This window comes from Pipistrellus hanaki, assembly GCF_964339955.1.
Source record: "Pipistrellus hanaki genome assembly, chromosome: 1".
Classification (NCBI taxonomy): domain Eukaryota; kingdom Metazoa; phylum Chordata; class Mammalia; order Chiroptera; family Vespertilionidae; genus Pipistrellus; species Pipistrellus hanaki.
The window spans coordinates 20244716-20270478 of NC_140503.1; the positions used below are offsets into that span (position 1 = coordinate 20244716).

The 25763-nt window shown below is 42.3% G+C and overlaps 1 protein-coding gene and 1 pseudogene across 2 annotated transcripts in view; one reads left to right on the forward strand and one right to left on the reverse strand.

Annotated features, from left to right (window-relative positions):
• Positions 1 to 25763, reverse strand: part of IFT43 (intraflagellar transport 43) — a 72470-nt gene that overhangs the window by 39779 nt on the left and 6928 nt on the right. The window contains exon 3 of the mRNA XM_084893754.1: positions 3774 to 3841. Coding sequence (XP_084749880.1) covers positions 3774 to 3841 — 68 coding nt within the window. The remainder of the gene's footprint in view (positions 1 to 3773; positions 3842 to 25763) is intronic.
• LOC311611732 (dynein light chain 1, cytoplasmic-like) lies at positions 16926 to 17190 on the forward strand (annotated as a pseudogene). Its single transcript has one exon. The product of its transcript is annotated as a dynein light chain 1, cytoplasmic-like (transcript).

Genomic DNA, 25763 nt, shown 5'->3' on the forward strand with positions numbered 1-25763 from the left:
CCAAGGTACATGCCCTTGACCAGAATCAAACCTGGGACCCTTGAGTCCACAGGCCAATGATCTATCCACTGAGCTAAACTGGTTAGGGCAGAACTAGTATTCTTATAAAATGAGGAAGACACAAAACATCTCTCTCCTTGTGTGTGCACACACCAAAGAAGTCTATGTAAGGACACAGCCAGGGAAAGGGCCCTCTTTAAGTACCTGACCATGCTAGCACCCTGATCTTGGACTTCCAAACTTCAGAACTGTGAGAAATAAATGTTGTTTAACTGCCCAGTTTATGGCATTCTACCATAGAAGCCCAAACTATCATCCCAAACTATCACCTGTGCAAGCACAGGTGCCTCACACATTGCCATTATCATCATCCCACAAGAATTTAAGAAAAGTACACTACTTTTTAGTGTGAATCCTCTGCTCTAATCAGACTGACAATGAGGTTACTACCCTGGAATACTAATGCCTATATCAATTCTTGAACCAAATACCCTCCTCACAATCCTCTTTGGCCATCAGCTTCACCCAACTTGACATCGTTCACCTCTGCACGGGTCTCCCTGACCACTGTGATTACTTTCCTTTGAGGCCACATCATCAGTCTCAGCCATTCCATTCATTTCTCACTTACCATATGCTCCTTCTGCCTTCCTGATTTTTGTGAATGAAAATGCTCATCTCCCTAACTGGAATCCAAGCTCTTGCAGGGCAGGAAGCACATTTACACTCTGGACTCCCTGGAGCGCCCTGCGAGTAGCCTGTTTCCCAGCCTTCACGGGGCAGATTCTCAATGGAGCCCAACCATCGTCTGTCTTACCCTGAGTCAGCTCCCTTTCCTTTTTCTCTCTCTAATCTGTTCTACTTGCCTCCAGATGCCAGTTCTCTTTTGCTCCAACAAGTTCAACAGTCAAGTTGCCTTCCTACTTTGAAAAAGAAAAAAAAAGGCCAATCCAAAGGGAAATTTCCTAGTCCTCTCCAGCTTTCTTTCTTTTTTTTTTTTTTCTTTTTTTTTAAAAATACATTTTATTGATTTTTTTACAGAGAGGAAGGAAGAGGGATAGAGAGCTAGAAACATCGATGAGAGAGCGACATTGACCAGCTGCCTCTTGTACACCCCCTACCGGGGATGTCCCCGCAACCAATGTACATGCCCTTGACCGGAATCGAACCTGGGAACTTTCAGTCCGCAGGCAGACGCTCTATCCACTGAGCCAAACTGGTTTCGGCCTCTCCAGCTTTCTTGATAACTAACCCAGCCTTTCCAAGTTTTCTCCTGTCTTAGATGAAAAATTCTCCCACCTTCTCCAGTCCAAAGTTAGTTAGTCTCTCTTAGAAGATCTTAACTTTTTTTCTCCTTTAGGATCCTACTCCTTCAAATCCGCCCTATTTCATCTGACTCACTCTTTCCCCAGATACTACACACACGATTCACAACACAGACTTCCCTTTCAAATACTGTTTTTCCTTTGTTCCTCAGTGCAGTAGCCTACACTTCCTTTTCCTTCACTGTAATCTGCCTTCTGCCCCAAAGCAAATCACTGTAACCACTTTCTCAAATGTCCCTAGTATCCCCAAACAGCCAAGTTCAAGGTTCCATCCTTGTCCTCTTCTATTTGTGTGAGAGTTGACTCAAATTGCATTTCCTTTTTGCACTCTCTTCTAGACTCCCAAACTGTGGAAACTATCTACAGGACCACCACCAGCCCCAAACAGGTGTCTCTTCCTGCATTATCTATCAGACGGCACCACTATGTATCCCAGGTGTGGGATCATCTGGCCCGGGGGCCGTATAAGGCCCACAAAATCATCTGGTCTGGCCCTGCCAAGACATTAGGGTGAGTTAATTAAATGTTTAACCATATATAGCAGGCTAATCCTTAAGTTGATAATTTTGTATGGACTGCTAACAATGTTATAAAAATCCAAATGGCCCTTAGGAGAAAAAAGGCTCCCCACACCTGAAACCAGTCCTCAAAGATAGACACCTCGCAGTGACCTTCAACTCCTCCCTCTGCCCTACACTCAGCCAATGACGCTTCTATTAACTCCACCTCTAAAATGTCTCCAAAGCTCCTCAACTGTCCATGCTCACACCACTGACGTAGTGCAGGCTTTCATCATCCTGCACAGAGTGTGACCTTCCCAACAGGTCTGCCAGCCTTATGGAGCTCTACTTCCCACTGAAAGCCAAGTGATCAATCAGAAATACTGATCTGATCATTCATTTGCTCAATAAATAGTCACTGACTGCTTATTATGGACTGGCACTGTCTGAAGTATTGGAATAAGATATCTCTGAGTATATCTTTCTATACCATTTTATACAATAAAAAGTACCAAGTGCTTTTTTCTTGCCAAAAAGCATTAACATGCCCTTGACGGTTTTGTTCAATGGATAGAGCATTAGCCTGCAGACTGAAGGGTCCTGGGTCCAATTCCAGCCACGGGCATATGCAGGGGTTGCAAGCTCCATCCCCAGTAAGGAGCATGCAGGAGGCAGCCAATCAATGATTCTCTCTCATCGTTGATGTTTCTATCCCTCCCTCTCCCTTCCTCTCTGAAATCGATAAATATTTAGAGATTAAAAAAAAAAAAAAAAGCATTAACTTGAATCTTATCATGAGGAATCAACCAAGGAAATGTGAATGTGCAACATTCTACCAGAAAGCTGGTCTGAATTCTTTTTTTTTTTTTTTTTTAAAAAGTCAATGTTTTGGGTGGAGGTGGCGGGGGCGAGGGAGGGGGGCAGGGAGGCTGGAGTTATTTTAGATCAAGAGACTAAAAAGAGAGAATTACCAAACACAATGACCCCTGATTGGATCCTGGAGCTACAAGACCTTTTTGGGACAACTGGGAAAGTTAAAACTAGATATTAAGTCATTATTGAATTTCTTAGTGTGATAATGACACTGATATTTGGAGGATGTCCTTCATCTTTAGAATGCATGCCGAAGTCTCTAGAGGCAAAATGTCATGATGACTGCACTGCTACTTGTTTTGAAAATGATTCAGGGGCAAAAGTGAGAGAGAGTGAGAGAAAGAGAGAGAGAGGGAGTTAGTTTAGAGGTGGGAAGAAGAAGGTGTAAAAAATTGGGGGGGAAATTTGATAGTGCTATTTTGAAGGCAATAACTGATAAAGAAAATTCTGACAAAAAGTAATGTATATTCTCTGAGGAAAAAAAAATCTCTTCCTAAGTATATCTTAAGTTGTTAAAATAGATAGTTGGCCAGCCCACCGGTGTAATAAACACTTTTTTCGTTTCCCTTTCATCTAAAACTTAGTGCAAAGAATTAAAGACCAAAATGATTTGTAATCTAGCAGTTACTAACAGGCAACTCCATTCTGTTTAGAAAATTACACTAAGAACAACACTGAATGCTACAATATGAGTGAACTTCTGCCAAGTGAAAGAAGCCAGTCACAAAAGACCACATAATATATGATCCCATTTATATGACATATCCAGAACAGGCAAATCATAGAGACAGAAAGCAGATTAGTGGTTGCCTAGGGCTGGGGAGGTTGGGGGGACATGGGAAGTGACTGCTAATGTGTATGGGTTGCTTTGGGAGGCAATAAAAATGTGGTGATGACAGTACAACTCTGTGACTACACTAAGAATGACTGAATTGTACATCTGAAATGGATGGACTGTAAGGTACATGAATGCATCTCAATACAGCTGTTATAAAAACAGAAAAGAACAACATAGGAGCAAAATGCCCAAACCCACCCTGCGCACCCTCACCTCCCACAAGCTGCTGGCACTCACTTGGAAGCCTTCATGGAATCATCGGCCCAGCCTCCTTGCCTGCGGCGGGGTGGCTTGGGAGGGGGATCCTACAAGGAAAGAGAAGCCAAAATAACAATCACTCAACATGTGCATTCCAGCAATGGCTGAGGGTAAAGTCACCTAACCCAATACTCAACCTATCAAAATTTTTCAAAGAAAAATACAGCAACCTTTCAATTCACTACAAAGATCTGGGTGTTTTCATACCCTTCTGGTGGATATAAACTGGCAAGATCTGGAGGATAATCTGGCAATGTCTATGGAAGGCCTTAAAAATAAATGTTCATGCTGTTTGAGCTACCAATTCTAATTCAAGGAATTTATCCCAAGGAAGTAATCAAAGAGAAACACAATGTCAGTTTTGAACAGTGAATACATAATTGGAAACAAATGAAACAGACAGCAATAGGCATTAAGTAAATCACAAAATACACATGTGAAAATACTGTGCAATAATAAAAAACTATGTTAAAAAGGATATTTAATAATATTAGGTTCATTATACATTTAACTTTCAAAAACATGTAAAACAGTAGGCATATGCTTCTGATTTTGTGAAAAGACTATTAATACCGAACATCAATTAGCTCTAAGTACATGGGTGAAAGGGGACTTCAGTGACTGAATTATGGGAAATTTTTATTTTCCTTCTTTGTACTATTGGGAATCTTCCAAATTTTTAAATAATCAACTTATACTACTTTTATAAAGTAATGAAATAAATATGTGTGAGAGGTTTATTATTGTCCGGCATATCTCAACTAAAAACCCCAAAGGACCATCAAGCAATCCACTCAATCACTCAAGTGAGATAAAACAAAGAACAGTTCCTATTTTTAATTACCCAGCATTTACCTAGATTTTTTTGAATACCTTATCCCGCCCCCCCCCCCCCCGAACTTCAAACAATCATAACTGTTGTTCTCAGTCCAAGGAGACACTTAGGTAAATGCACTAACACAGGGTTGGCAAACATTTCCTATGAAGGGGTAGGGGTAAATATTTTGATTTTGGAGGCCATCCAATTTCTGTTGCAACTCTTCCACTCTGATAGTGCAGGGCACTAAACAGCCACAGGTAATAAGTAAGCAAGTAGGTGGAACTGTGTTCCAATAAAACTTTACAAAAATAAGCTGCGGGCCAAATTGGGCAGGAAGGATGTGGTCTCCCAATGCCTGGACTGAAATGTGTCACTAACCGTCCTTTAAATCTGTTGCTTAAGGGCTAATATAACTTTTTAAGAAAACACTCCCTCAACATGCCAGAATGCCTTTCTACCAGTTTGACCCAACTGGAACCAATGGAATTCTCTGTCCCAGGAATCTGGAATTGAGGCTCAGAGGTTAGGCTGTTCAGACCGCGCTGAGACTGGAACTGCAAGGACCAGCTGGAATCAGAATAACCCAAACTGCACCAGCCAAAGTTGTGTATAAGCAGAGACCAAGAACCTTGTCTTGTTGAGCTCTTACCGCTGGAAGGCACTGTGTTGGGAGACTTAAATATTAAGGAGAACTGTACTGAACCACAGCAAGATGTTTTTACACCCATTTGCCTTTAAACCATCTATGTGCTTTTGCAAATAACATCTATATTTCATTACCCAAGGTTAGAGCCATTTTGTGATAATGTGAATTCTTGAGTCTAAAGGTCTCAAACTTGTAGCCACATGGTTTGTTTGGCCACACAGTGGTTTGTTTTAAAATTTAAAAAGTTGGGGCGGAGGTAAGGACCCTTTTACATCTGGCCTTAGCTGTCACTTTGACTAATGATGAATATCATATAGTTAATAAAATTTCCTAAAATTAAAAAACCAAAATGATCGCTTTATCCTCTTTAACCACAAACCCAAAGAAGCCATGGCTATTGGGAGGATGAATGAAATCCTTCCCACCTAGAGGTAACAGCATGACCCATTTTCTCTAATTCTCTCCACTGCAAAATGGTACCAGTAGCTAAATTAGGACAGCATCTTCAAAATGTGGGCGAAAGGGGGTGCTATAATAAATCTAACAGAAAGTAACCTCACAGGGTGAACTGATTACCAATTCCTACCTGGGCAGGTCATGAAGTGCCAGAAGTAATCCTCTTTTCTGACCATTCAAAGGCTAACCACCCTCTTTTTAACTATCCTGTAACTTGCTTTCTACCACCTTCATGTAATCTTCCTTACATTCCCTCCTTAATTCTAAATGTATAAAAGGAAGTGCTTAACTGTTATTCTCTGAAGCATCTGAGATCTTGCTTCCTGGCCACTGTCATCAGTTTGGCTCAAATCAATTCTTATAAAAATTCTCTACAGGTCTGGACATTCTTACATTGACAAAAACAAAAAGACCACCACGTAACAATCACTCCTCCACATCCAATAGAATTCGACAACTAGTTCCAAAATCAAAGGTTTTGTGTTTGGTTTTCTTCATACTAATGAGGCCAGGCTTCATAATTTGGGATTTGTGGCAAAACTGTGCACTACTTTTCACCGAGATCACCTGAGAGAGGAAGACTTACAGAGAAATTCTCTGCACGATATGAGGCAGGATTATAGCTGTCCTCTACTACCCTGTGGGAGTCTTGGCCATCCTCAGGAGAGAATGCCAAGGCAGATGGGAGATGGGAGGGCAGACGGAGTTTACTGTCTACAAGTTAGGCGTTGGGCATTTCATGGGAGAAGTCTCTTTCCTGATGGGGAATCCTCATGTTCATGACTGAGTACCCTGAGTCCAAGGATAAAAATTTTTTGTAAATACTCTCAACCCTGAGTCTTTGTTGTGGCCACATACAGATACCCTGTTTGGATGAGACAGACTTAACTAACCATTGTTAACCAAGTTATAAAGGCTCTTCCCCAGAGTTTACCTGTGTTCTCTTGCTGGGGAGCTGGGCCTGTCCTACGCGTTAGAAAAAGCAGGATTTCATGCCTGTCCTCAAATACTGCCTCAGTTCAGTGAAACTTAATTGAGGCGGAATTCAGATTTCAAACGGCATCAAGGCTGTTTGAAATCTATGTAACTGGACGTTGCTTAATCTGAAACTTAAGAGGCCACAATGGGGGCTGAAGGAAGGTATTGGGGATGGAGGTACTGAGTGCCCTTTCATGGAGAGGCTGCATTCAGGGTCCAGAAATGAAACTGAGGAGGACTCCTCAGCCATGGGGCAGACCCACTGACTTCTGCTGTTTTCTTGTCACTTTTGGTGTTTTTATTGGGCCACTTTCTCCTGGGACATCACTAAGACTGTGTGCTCTGGCAACATGAATAAACCTTTATAGGTAACTGAAGGCTAACCATACTTGTACAAATTTGAGAAGAACTAAGGACAAGGAAAGATCCAAGTAGCTGTATGGGAAAAGTGTGGCTCACTCCAGATTGGTAAGAAAGCATTCCAGAAGCAACTAGATATAAGGTGCAAGATAGCATATAATACTCGGGCTGTAGCAAATGCTATACACTGATCATCATATTGGAGGGGTCCCTGAGAAAACTCTTGGTGGAGGGGGAGGTATGATGAGCTCCTCAGCATCCATTACTTGACAATGTAACTGATGTAACTCAAGCACAATGCAAGGGTTTGAACTTAGGTGCAAATGACCTATTTGAAACGTTGCTGGATGAGTAGCTTTTAGGGCCTGGGTGGACAGTTTGGCCTTTGGATGCCTGGCTGCTTTCCCTCAGAGCCATGATGACATCTAAATACCTATTTAGCCCTGTTTCAAAGAGCCCACGGCTCTCTCCCCAGGGTGATCTGCCTACACCAAGCCACTACTCCTAGATCAAGCTGCTCCTTTTAGGACCAGGTGCCAGAACTGCTGTGCTTCCCCCTCCCCATGTGGTCACAGATCAGATGCTGGGGCAGTTAGGAGAGGGGCGGGCCTGGATGCCCTCCCCAGGGCAAATGTCACAGCCCCAGTCCACCTGCAGTGGTAAGAAGTTGTAACCTTTAGTTACGGATCCCTCCATTTGGGCCAGGGAGCCTTCCCTCCCCAGCCCACCAAGTCTGGATAGTCAAGAAAAGACATGAATATGTGATTTATTTTTTCTCAAATCTTGTGTGTCTGAGTTTTCTGTGTTCTGAGTTGTCTGTGTAATGGCCTGGGGATTTAAAGGAAAGGGAATTTACTCTTGCTTCATCCTTGAACCTAGAAACTTAATCTTTAGGCAGGCTGAGGTCATTGTGGCACTTTTCTCATGGAGCACACACCAGTTCCAGAATCCACCTTAGCCAAGCACTTGGGAAGAAATAGCCAGTCTGTTTGAGTTATGACTTGGGAAGAAATCTGCTATTTGTTAGGAAGGAACAAAAAGAAAAGACTTGAATGAATGAGAGAGGATAGAACTCAAGTGATCTTAAAAAGCCAAAAGAGAAGGCCTGATCCTAAAATTCAAAAGTGCTGGTGTATTCTTTAAATTGTTCTGCTTGTGAAATTTTAGGGCATCATCTGCTGAAAAAACAATTTCCAATTTTGGCAGATTTACTGCCAGGTAACATTACTCAAACTTGTTTTTAGAAGAGAGCCTTAAAATGTGTAACACTGGGAGGGACAGAAACAGGGATGGTGAGGGCAGCCCTAAGACAGTGCATCCTTCGTGTTCTCTCCTGAAAGCTCGAGTCACGTCTTGGAGTGTGGGAAATGAGCACAGTCTGCCGAGTCTGCAGCCTGATGGACAGAAGGGGGCAGGACCCCGCATAGCTCCTGAGGAGAAGCAAAAATGTGCTCCCTCCAAAAATAAACAGGGGGCAGGAATAACTGTGAGTAAAGAGTGGGAAGCACATGACTGGTGGTTGCAGTCCTGAAATACCAGCTTTCTACAAAAAGGATCCTGTGACAGGCAGAGAGCGGGAAATTTAGGAAACGGCCTCTTTATATGGTCTCATCCGAATGGCCAGGATTCAACCAAGTGGAATTACCAAGTCAGAGGGAGCCCTTAGGGCCAGACTAGTTTCTGATCTTTATATGGTTCCCCCAGATTCTTAAGATGCCAAAATAGAAAAGATACTGCAGTGCCAAAAAAGGAGCCTTTTGAGTTTAGAAACTTCTCACATACTCTCACAAATCCTAGATCTAGAAATCCCATAATATGAATCAGCCCCAAATCCAAACTATAACCTGTTTCAAAAAACTAGTTCAAACACATGAATTCCCAGCAGAAAAAGACATTTGGTTAAGCAAAACCCACTGCAACTTCACACCTACCCACCTTTCAGCTTCTAGGAGCAAAAGAACTCTCATGCTCAAATCCGGATTACTGGCTAACAAGTTTCCCTTCCTTTCCCCGGCAATCTGAAAGGAGACCCGGGTTCTTATATGCTTGATGAGAGAGGATACTAACACTTATTCATAAGTGCAGACACTGTAGGGCTGGCATTTAGTCCTCAAATCTGTTGGCCGTGCACTGTTCCATTTCTGCCATTGCTTCTTCCTGCCTCAACCCTGGGTGTGACAACTAATTAATTATAGACCCGAGTTTACCCTCATGGATTTAAGGTCATAAAAGTAATGGACCATCTAAGAAACCCTATGAGTAAACAGAGCTCTTTCAAGCCGAAATGGATTTATCGAAATCAAAAATCCATTTTAAGTATAAGAAAGAAAGCTGATCATCAATAGATGTTAAAACCATTAGGTGAAAGATTGATTAATGAGGAACTGGACATTTTCTTGGTGCCAAAAAATTACCCCATATACTGAGTACCAGTTGCAATGGAGAAAACGTTCCTTAACAACAGATCTCTCCCATCATCCCACCTCAGAGATCACACACAGCAGCATTAGCAGTGGAACCCGATGTGCTGCCGCCTGAAGCACACAGCACCATTTGGGAAAAATTCTGTCACAAATGTCCAACAAGGAATCTAATCAAGCCTTCCTGTCTGATTTCCAGCTTCCTGGAAATAAGTTCAATGAGATGAAGAAGAAGGAATCAGACAAATCCAACTGGCCCACTCCCATCATCCTGGCCAGTTCTCTCAGTGGTTAGAACGTCGGCCCATGGACCGAAGGTCATGTGTTCAATGTTCAATCCCCAGTCAAGGGCACACACCTCAGTTGCAGGTTGATCCCAGCTCTGAATGGGACATGTCCCAGAGGCAAACAATCGTGTTTCTCTCATGTCGATGTTTCTCTCTCTCTCTCTCTCTCTCTCTCTCTCTCTCTCTCTCTCTCTCTCTCTCTCTCTCTCTCTCTCCCCCCCCCCTTCCACTCTCTCTAAAAGTCAATGGAAAAAATATCCTAGGATAAGGATTTAAAAATAAATAAAGTATAAAATAAAAGCTGGCAAAACATATTTTTAAAAAAGCCAATACCATCCTAGCTGGTTTGGCTCAGTGGATAGAGCATCGGCCTGTGGACTAAAGGGTCCCAGGTTCGATTCTAGCCAAGGGCACATGTCTGGGTTGTGGGCTCGAGGCTCCCCCCACCACCATCCAGTAGGAGGCAGGCAAGAGACAGCCAATCAAGGATTCCCTCTGATCATTGTTTCCATCCCACTATCCCTCTCCCTTACTCTCTGAAATCAATAAAAATATGTTTTTTAAAAATTTAAAAATCAATACCATTAAAAAGGTGAGGGTAGAGTAGGAGACTATTCTAAACTAAGACAAGAGAAACCTAATTGGGGTAGTTCTTAATCAGATCCTAGTTTGAAAAAAATAGCTATAAAAGACATTTTGGAAACAACTGGGGAAAATAAATTCCAGACTGGATAAGAGATGATATTAAGGAATGGTTAATACTATAAAGTGAGGAAAAATGGATTTCTAGGAAAAAAATAAATGCTCCTATTAAATGACATGTCATGTTTGCTTCAAAATAATTCAGCAAAAAATTATATATAAAAGACAAATGCATATTTTAAAATATTTTATATATGATCATTTAAGCAAATATGGCAAAATGCTGATAATGGTATCTGCTGATGATATGTTCAGTAAGAAAGGACCAGAAAGTAGCTTGGTCTTACCCTTCTCTCTTTAGTGAGGCAAGCAGAGAGAGGGCTAAGTGTAAAGTCTGGATTAATGAGTGATACCCAAAATAAACTGTAATAGCTTGAGAACTGAATTCAGCATACATCTTGGTACTTGGGAATTTAGTGAATGTCACAGGATTTCTCATACTAACAGAGCAGTAACTTTAAGAACAAGTGACTAAACTGGGAAGGGAGAAGTGAGTTTACCAGAAGGAAGTAAAAAGGGAAATCTATGGTTTTAAAGGTGTGGTGGGAGAGGGAAGGAGAGGTCAGGGTAGAGGGAAATGAGGAACAGTCCTGGGTTCAAATTCTAGAACTGTCACTTTCTAGCTGTGTAACCTTGGGCAAGTCACATCTTCACTAAGCCTTCTTTCCCATCTGTAAAATGAGAATGTCATGAGTCCCTTACAGATCTACTGTAAGCACTGGAGACAATCTCTGACACAGAGCCAATACTAATAAATGTGAGGGGGCTACTATATTATGTATCAGAAGTAATCTATTGGGTCGGCAACTAAGTAATTGCGGGTTTCACACATATATGGCTTCAGTTGAATTTTTAGGTTTGCAGACGTAGTACAAATGTAAAACACATTTTGTATTTGATAGTTGGCTATTCAGCTGTTAATCAGTAAAAAAAGTTTTTTGATCTGTTTTGTAGTTTTTGTTTGGCGTTCGTTGAAAAATGGAAAATCAAAAGGAACATTTTCGTCATATTTTGCTTTTTTATTTCCGCAAAGGGAAAAACGCATCGCAAGCTCATAAAAAGTTATGTGCTGTTTATGGTGACGAAGCCTTAAAAGAACGGCAGTGTCAAAATTGGTTTGCCAAATTTCGTTCTGGTGATTTTTCACTCAAAGATGAAAGACGCTCTGGTCGTCCAGTTGAAGTTGATGACGCCCTAATCAAAGCAATAATCAATTCGGACTGTCACAGTACAACATGTGAGATTGCAGAGAAGCTTCATGTATCACATACATGCATTGAAAATCACTTAAAACAACTTGGCTATGTTCAAAAACTCGATACATGGGTTCCTCACGAACTGAAAGAATCACAGTTAACGCAACGCATTAGCAGCTGCGATTTGCTAAAGAAACGTAATGAAAATGATCCATTTTTAAAACGACTGATAACTGGCAATGAAAAATGGGTTGTTTACAACAATATCAAGCGGAAAAGATCGTGGAGCAGGCCAGGTGAACCAACTCAAACAACATCAAAAGCTGATATTCATCAAAAGAAGGTTTTGTTATCAGTTTGGTGGGATTACAAAGGAATTGTCTACTTTGAACTCTTACCACCCAACCGAACGATCAATTCTGATGTCTACATTGAACAATTAACGAAATTAAACAATGCAGTTGAAGAAAAGCGGCCCGAATTGACAAATCGAAAAGGTGTTGTATTCCATCATGACAATGCAAGGCCACACACATCTTGGTCACTCGGCAAAAATTAATGGAGCTTGGTTGGGATGTTTTGCCACATCCACCATATAGTCCTGACCTTGCACCATCTGATTACTTTTTGTTTCGATCTTTACAAAACTCCTTGAATGGTAAAAATTTCAATAATGATGATGATGTCAAATCGTACCTGATTCAGTTTTTTGCTAATAAAAACCAGAAGTTTTTTGAACGTGGGATTATGATGCTGCCTGAAAGATGGCAAAAGGTCATTGATCAAAATGGGCAATACATTACAGAATAAAGTTATTTAGTTCCATGAAAAAATTGTCTTTGATTTTCTTTTAAAAATCCGCAATTACTTAGCTGCCGACCCAATATAATAATAATAAAAGCTTAATATGCTAATTAGACCGAACAGCCGAACGGCCTTCCAGGCGTCGTTCTGAACATCCTTCCGGATGAAACCATGGCAGCGGGGGGCCGAGGCAGGGGCGGTTAGGGGCAATCAGGCAGGCAGGTAAGCGGTTAGAGCCAGCGGTCCCGGATTGAGAGAGGGATGTCCGACTGCCAGGCTGAGGGACACCCCCCTTCTGCCCACATGAGTTTTGTGCACCGGGCCTCTAGTGACGGTAATAAAATGAAGACTTTGAGGAAAAAACATTTAATACCTAGGGTTGAGACCATGGGAAGTTTCTGTTAGGAAAACACTGCAGGGCCTTTCATTTGGGACTGCCTTGCAAAGTTTCATTCTAGGGGTCCACCTCTCAGCTATTTCAGCTTCCCTAAAGAGAGTAACGCTGTCAAGTATCCTGAACCAGGAGAAGAAACACAGTTTTGCTGCTCGCTGAGAAGTCAACATGATGCTCAGGACAACCACAGCACCTGGAAGTTACTCTGGTGGTGTCACATTCCTCAAATATTCCCACATACCTTATAACAAAAAGGCCCATAAGCTATATCTCAATACAGTCTTCAAACTGCCCACTTCAAATGACTCATGGCATAGGGCTACCTGCAGTTTTTTTAAGAGGCTGACTCAAAGAAAACAGATTTTTATCCCTGAAAATCATTCTTAAAATTCATCCTGAATTTTCCTCCCTTCGATAGCATCCTCTTAATCTCAATTACATCCTATTGGGTGATCCAGTTCTCCCCTTTTCTTGGGTCTATACCTCCCAGACACATAAAGAAATGTCCTGTTCTCCCATACATTTTGCAGTTCAGCCAAAATAAATATTTCTTACAGCTTTCACCATTAATCAAAACCTTTATGTTCTTGTCATTCTCATAAGTTCTTGCAGTTTGTTAAAATCCACCCAGCACGTGTGTAGCCAGAAATGTGCACAATGTCGAGAGTGTAAATTCCCAGCACTCCAAGAAGCAAGCCCTCCTGGCACCTGTGACTTTGTATAAGCAGAGTCTAGACTTGCTACCTCAACCAAATCTAGACTGGAATCACTTGGAGCAAGTTGAGAGCAGAGGAGCAAGCTGTCACCTGTGTAAGAAACCTGATCTCGCCGAGGCCGGTTTGGCTCAGTGGATAGAGCGTCGGCCTGTGAACTGGGGGGTCCCGGGTTCGATTCCAGTCAAGGGCATGTACCTTGGTTGCGGGCAAATCCCTGGTGGAGGGTGTGCAGGAGGTGGCTGGTTGATGATTCTCTCTCATCGATATTTCTAACTCTCTATCCCTCTCTCTTCCTCTCTGTAAAAAATCAATAAAATATATTAAAAAAGAAAAAAAAAAGAAAAAAGAAACCTGATCTCTCACAAGACTCCTTCAGGGTGATGATGGAAAGCAGTGGAGGAAGCTGGAAAGCAGTATTAAACCCGGCACTGGCGGCCCGATCCTGTGAGGCCTAGAGAGGAAGGCCGACCGCTCTGTTCACAGCAGTGAGACACGGACACTGCAGGTCTCTCCCTGCAGTTCTTCTTCATGCTGCTTCAGTTGTAGGAGCAAGAGAAGACACTCAGCACAGGCAGGGTCATGGCTGGCAAATTAGCACACAGTTTACTCTACCTCCTGACAACATTTCAAGTGACCCTAATAACCCTAAAAATGTTTTTAATTTCTAAAACTGTTTCCCATATTTCTAGATTTCACAAACTGTCAGTATTTCAACAAACAAATTTTATTTGTGGGGGGTTGATGTGGTTGGCAGGGGGGAGTTAATAGTTTTTAATTTTGTTAAGAATGCTTTTTTAAAAATCATCATTTCCTCTCATCATCATTGCATTAAAAAAGGGACCTTCTCAATCTCACCAGATTAGACAGGACAAAAACCAGGATAAAGAGTGATCCTTGGAGATCGAAGATGACTGCCGAGGGAAAGGCACACTGTAAGATAGTGTATGAGTGAGAGAACTAAAGGAGAGTGTGTGGATGAATGGGGAGTGTCTATCTGTGAGTGAGGGACAGCTATATGCCAAGGGACTGTGGGGGACTGCCGGACCAGGCTCCGCTGACGGGGCAGCCTCTACTGCTGCTGAAATCTCTCCCAGAGCGACTGGCTCTGCCACAGAAACTGCGCCATCTTGAAGGGGAGAGTGGCTGTGATTAGAAGTCTATTCTTACCTTCAATCGGGAATAATCAGATACCTCCTCCCAGGTGCCTACAACCACAACACCCAGGGACAGCTGCAAACCCACAAACACCAGATCTCAAGCAGTGCAAATACCCGGACTTGGACAAGCTTTGCACCTTCTCATGGAAAGGTCAGATTTCACCCATAGAAAGGTGAGGTCTGCAATCCAGGATGATGGGAGAAATGCATGCAGCAGGATCTAGAGGTTCAGAGGAAGTCTGCACCCCACAAAATCTGTGGCTGTTGGGGCCAACGTAGTCCGAGAATATGAAAGGGGGTCCATAGGGCTGCTAACAGAAGGGAACTCTAGAAATCAACACATAGCTGGGCTGGGTACAAAAAGGCAGCCTGAAGCCTTACCAGTAAACCGGCTGCGCTGTGCCAGGGGTGAGCACAGTTGCACGCAGTGCCGGAGTGAAAAAGTTGTGAGTTCGAGCACTTACTCTGGCTCTTTTTTCTCTTTAAATCCTTGCTTTAAAGAGATTACTAAACCCAGTACATAAATCACCCACTTAAAAACACTCTCAGAGTCTGCAGGGGAAAGTTGTTTTTGTGGATATCAGAGCAGGGAGAAATGAACAGAAAACCACCTCTGGGGCAGTCCATACCCCCAAACCAGCATTAAGTGCAGCAGGGAAAACAACTTCTAAATTCTGTGTAGAGAGGACTTATAGCCCCAAATATTAATACAGAAACACTGCCACCCAGAGGTTGAGTCACAAATTGACTCTTGTGTAAATACAACCACAGACAGGCTAAAAAACAAACAAATACTGCCTGCTTGAAAACAAGATTGTGGCTTATGACAAAGAGAAGTTGTGAATGCAGAAAACTTCAATCCTGTCCTGACTACCTGACATGAAACAGGCATGCCAAACAGAATATCAGAGGAAGTGAATGACCTTCACTACTGCACATTTTTTTAAAAATATATTTTATTGATTTTTAACAGAGAGAAAGGGAGAGAGATAGAGAGCTAGAAACGTCGATGAGAGAGAAACATCGACCATCGACCAGCTGCCTCTTGCACACCCCCTACCGGGGATGTGCCCGCAACCAAGGTACATGCTCTAGACTGGAATCGAACCTGGGACCTTTCAGTCCACAGACCGACACTCTACCACTGAGCCAAACTGGCTTCGGCTGCATATTTTTATCTTTTATCTTTTACTTAAGAAACTAAATTTTTTTCTCACTTGATTTTACCTTTTTAATTAATATGTTTTTATTTTTAATCAGTATTATAACTTCTATTATCTTATCTTTTTTAAGTTTAATTTTATTTTCTCTTTATTTTATTTTGGGATTAGTGTTCTACATTCTATTTTCATTTAACTTTTAGCAAGTTAAACGATAAGTGCTGGAGAGGATGCGGAGAAAAAGGAACCCTCCTTCACTGTTGGTGGGAATGCAGACTGGTGGAAAACAGTATGGCGTTACCTCAAAAATTTAAAAATGGAACTGTCATTTGACCCAGTAATATTACTTCTAGGAATATATCCTAAGAAAACAGAAACACCAATCAGAAAGGCTATATGCACCCCTATGTTCATAGCAGCACAATTTATAATAGCTAAGATTTAGAAACAGCGTAAATGCCCATCAGCAGATGAGTGGATTAGAAAACTAAGGTATATCTACACAATGGAATACTACAATGCTATAAAAAAGAAGGAACTTTTATCATTTGCAACAGCATGGATAGAACTGGAGAGCATTATGCCAGGCAGTGAGAGAAAAATACCACATAACCTCACTCATTTATGGATAATAAAGAACATTATAACCTGATGAACGAAAAGATAGATACAGAGGCAGAGAAGAACATACTGTCAAATTACAGCGGGAAAGCTGGGGGGGGGAGGGAGGTACTGGAGGGGAGGTAAGAGATCAAACGAAGGATTTTCATGCATGCATATAAGCATAACCAATGGACGCAAGACACGGGGGGAGGGGTGATGGTGGTGAGGGCATGTATGGGGGGGGAGGTCAATGGGGGGGGAAGGAGACATATGTATTACTATTTGTAATACAGTACTTTAAACAATAAAATAAAATTTTAAAAAGAGAGTAATCCTTTAGGCAGCAATGGCACCTCCCCTAGGAGTCTAGGGCTCACCAGACCCTCCCCTAGGATATGGCTGAGGTCGGCCAGACCCTGCTCCACTGAAACCATGTGTGCAAAGGTGGTGATTAAAAATGCCAATATGTCAGAGGAGATGCAAAAGGACTAGATAGAACGTGCTACTCAAGTGTTACTAGAACTGTAACATAAAAAACATTGTGGCCCATATTGAGAATGGGTTTGACAAGAAGTACAACCCTGGTACTGACTACATCATGGGGAGAAACCTGGATAGTTACATGACACAGGAAATCAAACACTTCATCTGCTTCTACCTGGGCCAAGTGGCCATTCTTCTGTTCCAATCTAGTTAAAAGCATGGTCTATGTCACATACCCAGTGATTTATCCAAAAATAAGGACTGCAGCATAAATTCCAAATACCAGAGGCTGAAATCTACAGCTTTGCCTGAAGGAACACCTTGATCTTGAACCTTTATTGTGTTGTTTTGCACAAGGCATTCTCTGTACTCATTTGTTTTGGTTATAATTAGAAAAAAGAAAAAGAATGATCCTTCATTTATTTATTATTTATTTTTAGAGAGAGGGGAAGGGAGAGGGAAGAGAGAGAAACATCAATGTGAGAGGGAAACATTGATTGAGCCTGCAATCTGGGCATGTGCCCAGAATATAACAGGCAACCCTTTGGTGCATGGTATGACACCCAACCAACTGAGCCATACTGGCCAGGGTGAGAATTATTCTTTAAATTGAATAAATGTTGTTAATAAAAAACTTACTACATTGTTCTTGGTTTTCTCATTTTGGTAAAAACTTCCTCATAGACCAGTGTTAAAACATGCTATGCTCTTATCAGTCCAAGGCCAAGGTTGATTTCGCAGACTCTCTTCCTACTCTTTCTCTAACAAGAAAGGTTAAAGGCCATTCTATTTCTCCCGGTGACAATGGCCTGACATGAAAGGCATGGCCTGGGTATAGTAACTTAATCTGTAAGTTTTGCTACACAGTTGAGGCTATAGAGGAAGACTTCTTGCCCATCCAAAGGACACTGCCAACCTCTCCAACTCTTAAGAGGCCATTCTAGATGAATTTTTCAGAGTGCTCAGTACAGCATCTGCATGGATCAGTACTTAATCCTAGATCTACAGGATAAAATGAAGAACAATGAAAATGGTAGACATGTGAGTGAATATACAAGACTATCTCTTTAATTCCTCTAAATGACAAGTGGTATTGTGGGGTTTATAACATTACTTTTAAAGTGTATGACATCACTGGCACAAAGGATGAGAGGGGACAAGTGGGACAAGTGGGACTTATAATGCAGCAAAGATCTCATATTTCATGTGAAGTGGTATAATATAAATGCTACGTAGCCTGTGATAAGAGTGCGTATTCAATCCCTACAGTGACCATTAAAAATAAAACAAAACTAAACAAAACAAAAAAAACAGTACAGAAAGCTATACCTAAAAAGCCAATAAAGGGATTAAAATGGAATATAAAAGCAATCAGCTAACATGGTGACATAATTCTCTATTATGGTGGGTAAAAGCATGTGACCAAAAATGTTTCAGTCTATCACCAATGACATTTAACATTAGTTAGTACCCTTTTCCTGTATTAAAAGAATATTTTACTATCATTTTACTCCTTCTCAGTAATTATTGACATGCTACATAATGAGAAGAAATCTAGCCTAGCTAATGATTTCAATGAGGCTAAGCAGATCAGATATTCTCTATTCACACAGCACTCTTGCCATCTCCTTGCCTCTCCTAAAACTTGGCTGGCTTTCCCCTGTGAACTTCATTTCTCTTGAAGTTCTCTCAAATACAGCCTTCTTATTCTTGAAAACCAGAGTCCTGTCCAGCTGGCATGGGCCAGTGGTTTTAACGACAACCTAGGAACCAGGAAGTCGAGGTTCAATTCCCAATCATGGCACGTGCCCGGGTTGCGGGCTTGATCCCCAACGTGGCAGCCAATCGATGTTTCTGTCTCTCTCTCCCTCTCTGAGATCAATTTTACACACACACACACACACACCAGAGTTCCCAGATAACATTCCTGCCTCACCTCTCAAAGTTCCTCTACACCAGCGGTCGCCAACCAGGGCCGTGAAATCCGAAAGGTTGGCAACCACTGCTCTACACCATTACTCTTCCACATTATTACAGAACACTTCCTTTGAAACTTATACTATTCAGCTACATCACCTTCCTTCTGGTCACTAACAATTACCTGAGTACAGATTGATCAAAAACTGGGGTATTCCTGCTTCAATATCATCCTATCACCGGAAGTCAAAGTTCACATGAACAAGTCATCTAGTGCTTTACCTCAAAGTTTCCTAACCCTTTAAACACCTACTTTTTCAAAGTTGTTATAACCTGGAATTGCTTAATCTCTGAAATATCTAGTCCCCTCCTTCCCTCCTTATCTGAAAACTACATTTTGGTTTCACTTCCTTCTCTATCAACCCAGCTCCAAGGTCCACCATATCATGCCCCACTTCCTTGTCCTTTTACCACATTTGCTGGAGAAATCCCCAAACCTGGATCAAGCCAACCATATGCCCCCACTGTGTCAACACCAAGCCTACTGAGGGGTGTTGGGGAAAATGCACAAAAATGCAAATGAAGGCTTAACAAGCTCCTGTTCTGCTTTCTCTCATCTGGGTCCTACCTGATCTCCCTGCTGCTAGTCTCGCCTTCCTCTCATCTACACTCCATACCTGCCTGGGCCCCTGGATGTTACCAAGTACCAGATAGGAAGGGGAAGCTAGGTCTCAATCAGAAGGCTTTTCTATGTAAGCATTTCTGCTATAGTGCCTAAGGCATCCTCCAAAGAAAGGCATCTTAATATTCAAGCCTATAATAACTTACCTATGATTCCTTTTCTCATTATAAATATTTACTTTCCTAATTTTGAATTATTTTTCTTGAAAAAAGTTAACTCAAATTCAACATGCCCAAAATTTAAATAATTATCTCTTCTTACTCCCCCACTCCTGATCTTAAATTCTCAGCCTCAAAAACATCATTACCTATTCAGTCCTTTTAGCTACCATGGGGTCAACTCCAGACTCTCCTTCCCTCTCACTTCCAACAGAAAATCTAATACCACAACCTATCCATCTCCCCTTACAAATGGTTCTGGGCACTGACCTCTCCTCTTTACCCCTCTGCCAGGCTTCAGTTTATTGTTTCCCCAAATCAGATACAAATGCCACCTCAGGGGTCCCCTCCTTTAGGAAGCTTTCCTGAAGTCCCAGACAGGGTTATTGCTCCTTCTGTGTTCCCACTCTGACACTACTTAAGCACTATAATTTTTGTGTCTAGAGTTAGATTATTCATTTTTATGTTGGAAAGTGTGTATACTGAATATAGGATAAATGAGTGAATGAATAAATAAATGGGTAAAATTCTACTTATAAGTATATCAATAAAAATATATATGACAGGATGGGGAAAGAAGTATGGGGAATTGAGATCTTTGTTATCACTGGTGAAGAATTAAAAAACAGGAAGAGATACAGAAAAAAAAGAGAAAGGGGAGAAAAAAAGAAACAGAAAAAGGCTCAACAGGAGAGGAAAAAGCAAAGAGAGATTTGGGAGGGAGGTCGAGGGGCCTTTTACATTTGGTGATGAGTGCATGCACACCATAATGTATTCAATGCTTTCATATTTACTAAGAACCTTCCTGTGAGATGGTATTATGCAAGGCACACACAGTCCCCTCTCTAATTGCTTCCCTGAAAGTACAGGGACCCCAAGCACAATGCCTGGCACATAGAAAGCTCTCAATCAAGTTTCATAAGTGAATGAATGGCTAAATGGATGTTACTTTCTACTCCAAGGTCACAGAAGTCAATGGATGTTACTTTCTACTCCAAGGCACCCTTCTCAATTTCTAACCCATATGCCCCCAAAACAACAAAATGATGTAAGTAAACAATTAAGAATTGTTCTCTTGTAAGGTATTGGCAAATAACTAGTCAGTGGCATAGGTAAAGGATGCTACTAGAGAAGACAAATTAAATGGGTCTCAAGCAGCACAAAAATTCTCACCTAAAGGATGCCTCATCCAAATGTTTCTTTGTCTTAAGACCCAGAGAGTTCCATGAAATAAGAATTTCTCTGTATCTTGAATAGAACTGTATCCTATATAATGAAGATAAAATATGCAAATTGACTATCACTCCGTCACAAAGATGGCGGTGCCTGAACGAAGCGGGGGCTTCTGTAACACAAGATGGGAGGCCGAGTTCCCATAACGAGCCTTAATGAGCAATCAGCAGGAATCTGAGGCTCCGCACACACACACCCTCTCCCCACCCCCTACCCCGTGGGGCTTGACAGGAAACCTCAGGCCGCACTCCCTACACTGGCACCAGTCTGGGGACTTCAGGCCACACACCCTCACCCCAGTTCCAGTCCAGGAGACCTCAGGCCATGCCCCCTTCCCAGTGGGGCTTGACAGGAGACTTCAGGCCACACTCCCACCCAGCAGGGTTTGCCAGGGGACCTCAGGCCATGTCCACCACCCTGGCACTGAGCCAGGGGACCTGAGGCTGTGCCTCCCGCCTGGTGGGGCTTGGCAAGGTTGGGTCTGGCCAGGTCTGTATCTATCCCAACGGAGTGGGGCTGGCTGGTCTGGGTCTTGTGTGATTTCAATGCGCACATGGATGGGCTGGGACTTGACTGTGGGTCCTGTGGTGCGCCCCAGACTCTGACAGGAGGAAGATTTTCATATACATTTTACTAATTTTCTTTCATCTCTGACACTTCTATTATAGAGAAAGGGCAAATAGCAATATTAAATTATTTCCTCTAATTTATCCTCTTTTAATGTACATGAATTTCATGCTCCAGGCCACTAGTTTGAAGATAAACTGATAATATTTTCTAATTCTCATGTGACACAGATAATAATAACAACAAATAATAATAGCATGTTAGGGCACTATCTTAAGACCTTTATCTATACTATTATTTAACTTCTAACAACTCTATGAGATAGCTACTAGTACCATCCCCACTCAACAGATGAGGAAACAGGCTTAGAGTGGTTAAGTAACTTGCCCAGGGCACATACCAAGTAAATGACAGAACTGGGATTAAAGACAGAAAGATCATCTATTCTACTTCTCATGTGTTTCAATAATAACAATAGCTAACTTAATGGTGCACTGCACTAAACTCTTTACATGCATTTCTCATTTAACCCTCCGAAAGGTGAGGAAGAGAACCTCAAAGCACTCTTCCCTGCACCACCTTTCACCCGGGGCTTGTAGGAAGCCAGCCATCCAGGGCAATTCTCTGCTTTATAGGGAGTAAAATGAGGCATGAGCTGTGGGAAGTGAGTTGTACTGGGAGAATGAAAGAGCAGGAGCCAGTGCTGAAGGAGAATCTTGAAATGCTACTCCTAAATGCAGGCTCTCCTCTAAGATGACATTCCCTCCCACACAGTGATGGGCCCCAGGGATGTGTCAGTGATGCGCCTATGTCCATCCCAAGGGAGAGTTCAAAACTGAAGCATGCAAAGCATGACATAAATATGAAGTGTGGAAAACACATTCCTCATGAACAGTTCTACATCGAATTCCCTGCGTCCCTCTTGGACAACGTTATCAGAAGCATCGTTTAATCCAGCCCACTGGAGAGGGACTGTGAAAAAGGCCGAAAAATGTGACCAATAGGGAAAGTTATTTTTGTGAGAAAGAAGAAAAATGTCACCAAAAAGGGTCAGCAGATAACCCTATTGGGCTGAAAATAACTGCCGCGCTGGCAGCCCTGTCGGGGGGGAATGGGCGGAGGGCGAGAGACGTAATGCCAGGCGCTAAAGGAGCTCCAGCTGAGCAAAGCTGCTGGGGGATGAGGAAATTGGCCTAATTTGGGAACATGAGCCCAGCAGCATTTTTGAGATTCCTTGGAGAGAATCTGGCTAACTTGCAGTCTGAGTCCTTGGAGGAACACCGAGGGATCAGGGGAGAGAAAGGGAACAGCTGTGTGACTCAAACACTTCTCTAGACAAGTGGATGAATAGAGTGATCAAGTGAGACTTACTCCCTCTCCGAAAGGACTCCAAGAGAGAATCAACCAAAGTCTCTCCGCTCTCTCCAAAAGTCTTTCTCTCCTGGGAGGTCTGTGTATCTACCTAGCGAGGAGGTAGGAGGTTAGGTGGTGGGTCAGTAGCTAGCCGGAGTCAGAGAAACTAAACTAGAGGCAGAGATAAGTTGAAGGACTCGGGACAAGTCACCCAACATCTCGAAGTCTCATAGCTAGAATCAGATAATAATAGCGTTTACTTCATGAGCTACCCTGGAGCTTAAATAGGATACCGCAGGTAATTAACAGAGAGGTAGCAACTGTTCCAATGTCAGCTCACATTGCTTTATTATTGCAAGGACCATCTGCAAAATAAAAGCTAAGCCACAGAGAGATCTACACCCAAGAGAGACGTGCTCACCTAAAAGACAGGCCAGCCCTGGAGATGTTTTGCCCAAGATTACTTTTCTCCAGCCTCCAGGTATGACAGTGTAACTTTACGGCAGAAAGTGTTAGGTCTTTTCTTAAAGGAGCTGTATTAAGAGTAGCATCATTTGAATGGCTACAAGGTGAAAGTTCAAGCACAGAAATCAAATCCAGTTCGATTATCAGAGCTGGTCTCCCTAGAGAAAATTATGTGCTGTAGACAAGTGAAAACTATCCTGAAACTATCTTGCAGTACAATTCCCAGTAATCGTAATGCCAACTGGAATTGCTAACTGAAATATGCATCTAGTGATCCAAGCCTGATTTGTGACAGGTGGCCAAAAAAAGCCAAACACCAGAAGAGTGCAGTCATAAACTTTTTTTAGGATTCGCCATTTCTTAAGAGGTTCCAGTATGCTGGATATGATGCTAAGCACTTTATGTGCATTACCTAATTTCATCTTCAGGACAACCCTAAAGAAGGAGACACAATTCTAACAAACTCTGAGCCAGTAAGGGTAAAACTATCAGAAGAGTTCATTGTTCTGATCAATCAGCACAATGAAATAGTTAAGTTCCTTGAACTTTACCAAATGACCAAACAGAGACCTTCCCTCTTCTTTGAGAGAGGAAGGACTGAGCCATACATGAATGTTACAGCTTGAGTGTCTATATCAGTGGTTCTCAACCTTCCTAATGCCCTTTAATACAGTTCCTCATGTTGTGGTGACCCCAACCATAAAATTATTTTCGTTGCTACTTCATAACTGCAATTTGCTAGTGTTATGAATCGTAATGTAAATATCTGTGTTTTCCGATGGTCTTAGGCGACCCTGCTAGCAGTTCTCAAACCCACAGGTTGATAACTGCTGCTATTGAGCCTAGGATCATCGGAAAACACAGTGTAAGCGAAAAGCCTCCAGGTGTTAGAAATAACTAGAGGAGAGTGACAGGAAATTTTATCAAGATTTCCTGGAACTTCAAGGGCTTACAATTTTTCACAGAACACTACACAAATTTAAATTTAAAAAACTAGAGAGGAATGTGGGTTGTTGTTGTTTTTTTAACTACTAAAGAAGGAGGAGGAAGAAGAGGGGGAGAAGAGAAAGCAGCCGCAGCAGCCACCCTAGCTGGTTTGGCACAGTGGATAGAGTGTCGGCCTGCAGACTGAAGTGTCCCGGGTTTGATTCCAGTCAAGGGCACATGCCCGGGTTTCGGGCTCGATCCCCAGTAGGAGGCATGCGGGAGGCAGCCGATCAATGATTCTCTCTCATTATGGATGTTTCTATCTCTCTCTCCCTTCCTCTCTGAAATCAATAAAAACATATTATAAAAAAAAAAAAAAAAAAAAAGCCATGGCCAGTGACTCAATTGGTTGGACGTCGTCCCATGCACGGAAGTTGCCAGTTCAATTCCAGGTCAGGGCATATGCCCAGGTTGCAGGTTCAATCCCTCATGGGGGGGCTTGTGGGAGGCAGCTGGTTGATGTTTCACTCTCACATCAAAGTTTCTTTCTCTTTCTCTTCCTTCCTTTCCCTCTAAAAATCTATCTTTAAAAATCTTAAAAAACAACCACACACGCACCTTTGCATAAATTCTATTTTTTAAAAAGGAAAAACATGTCAGTGAAAATTGCCAACCCAACAGCCATTGTATTCTCCTCTCCTCTCTAACAAAAAAACAAAAACACCCAATGTATGGGTGTTGCCCAGTTGAACACTCCTGTGCAAAATAAAGTGAATGTAAGACCCATTTCTGACCAATAAAATGTAACTGTAAGTCCACTTGTGAGGTCTCTGGCTACTGTTTTCCTAGAAAGAAAGGAGGGACACACTTGGCTGGCATGCACCTTGAACTCTTCAACTATCCTCTCTCTTCCTCTTTAGAATGCAGCTCTGATCCCAAGGGAACAACCAGCCACCCTGCTACCATGAGAAGAGGTCATAACCTCCAGATGGCAGAGCTGGAAGCTAGGAGGGGCAAGGGTCATGCAGGACATTGTCTAGTGACTGCACCAGCCCGGCCCTGCCCTCCTCTGGGCTTCTTGCTGTGAGAAAAATCATGCCTGTCTGATTCAAGCACTGGGGTTGAGTTTCTGATGGATGCAGCCAAATTCAACACTAACACACAAAGATACCTGAAAACCAATCCACCTTGAAAAAGCAGGAGTTTGAAACTCAAATGGAAGTAGAAGCCAACCAGACCAAATGTGAGTAGAACTGACCAGGTGTATTACAGTTAGAAGTGGCCAAGGAGCGAAATGGAGAGGGCAGGACGCATGTAAGCGAGTACTGTTACCAGCTCCAGCCTTGTGGGAATGCCAGCCCAGCACTCCCACCGTGCCAACACTTCTGATTTTAGAAAGAAGCCCACAATTTAGATTTTCACATGAAGTTTCCTAATTTATAAGTGATAACAACCAAGTAAAAAGAAAAAAAAAATTTAACTCTG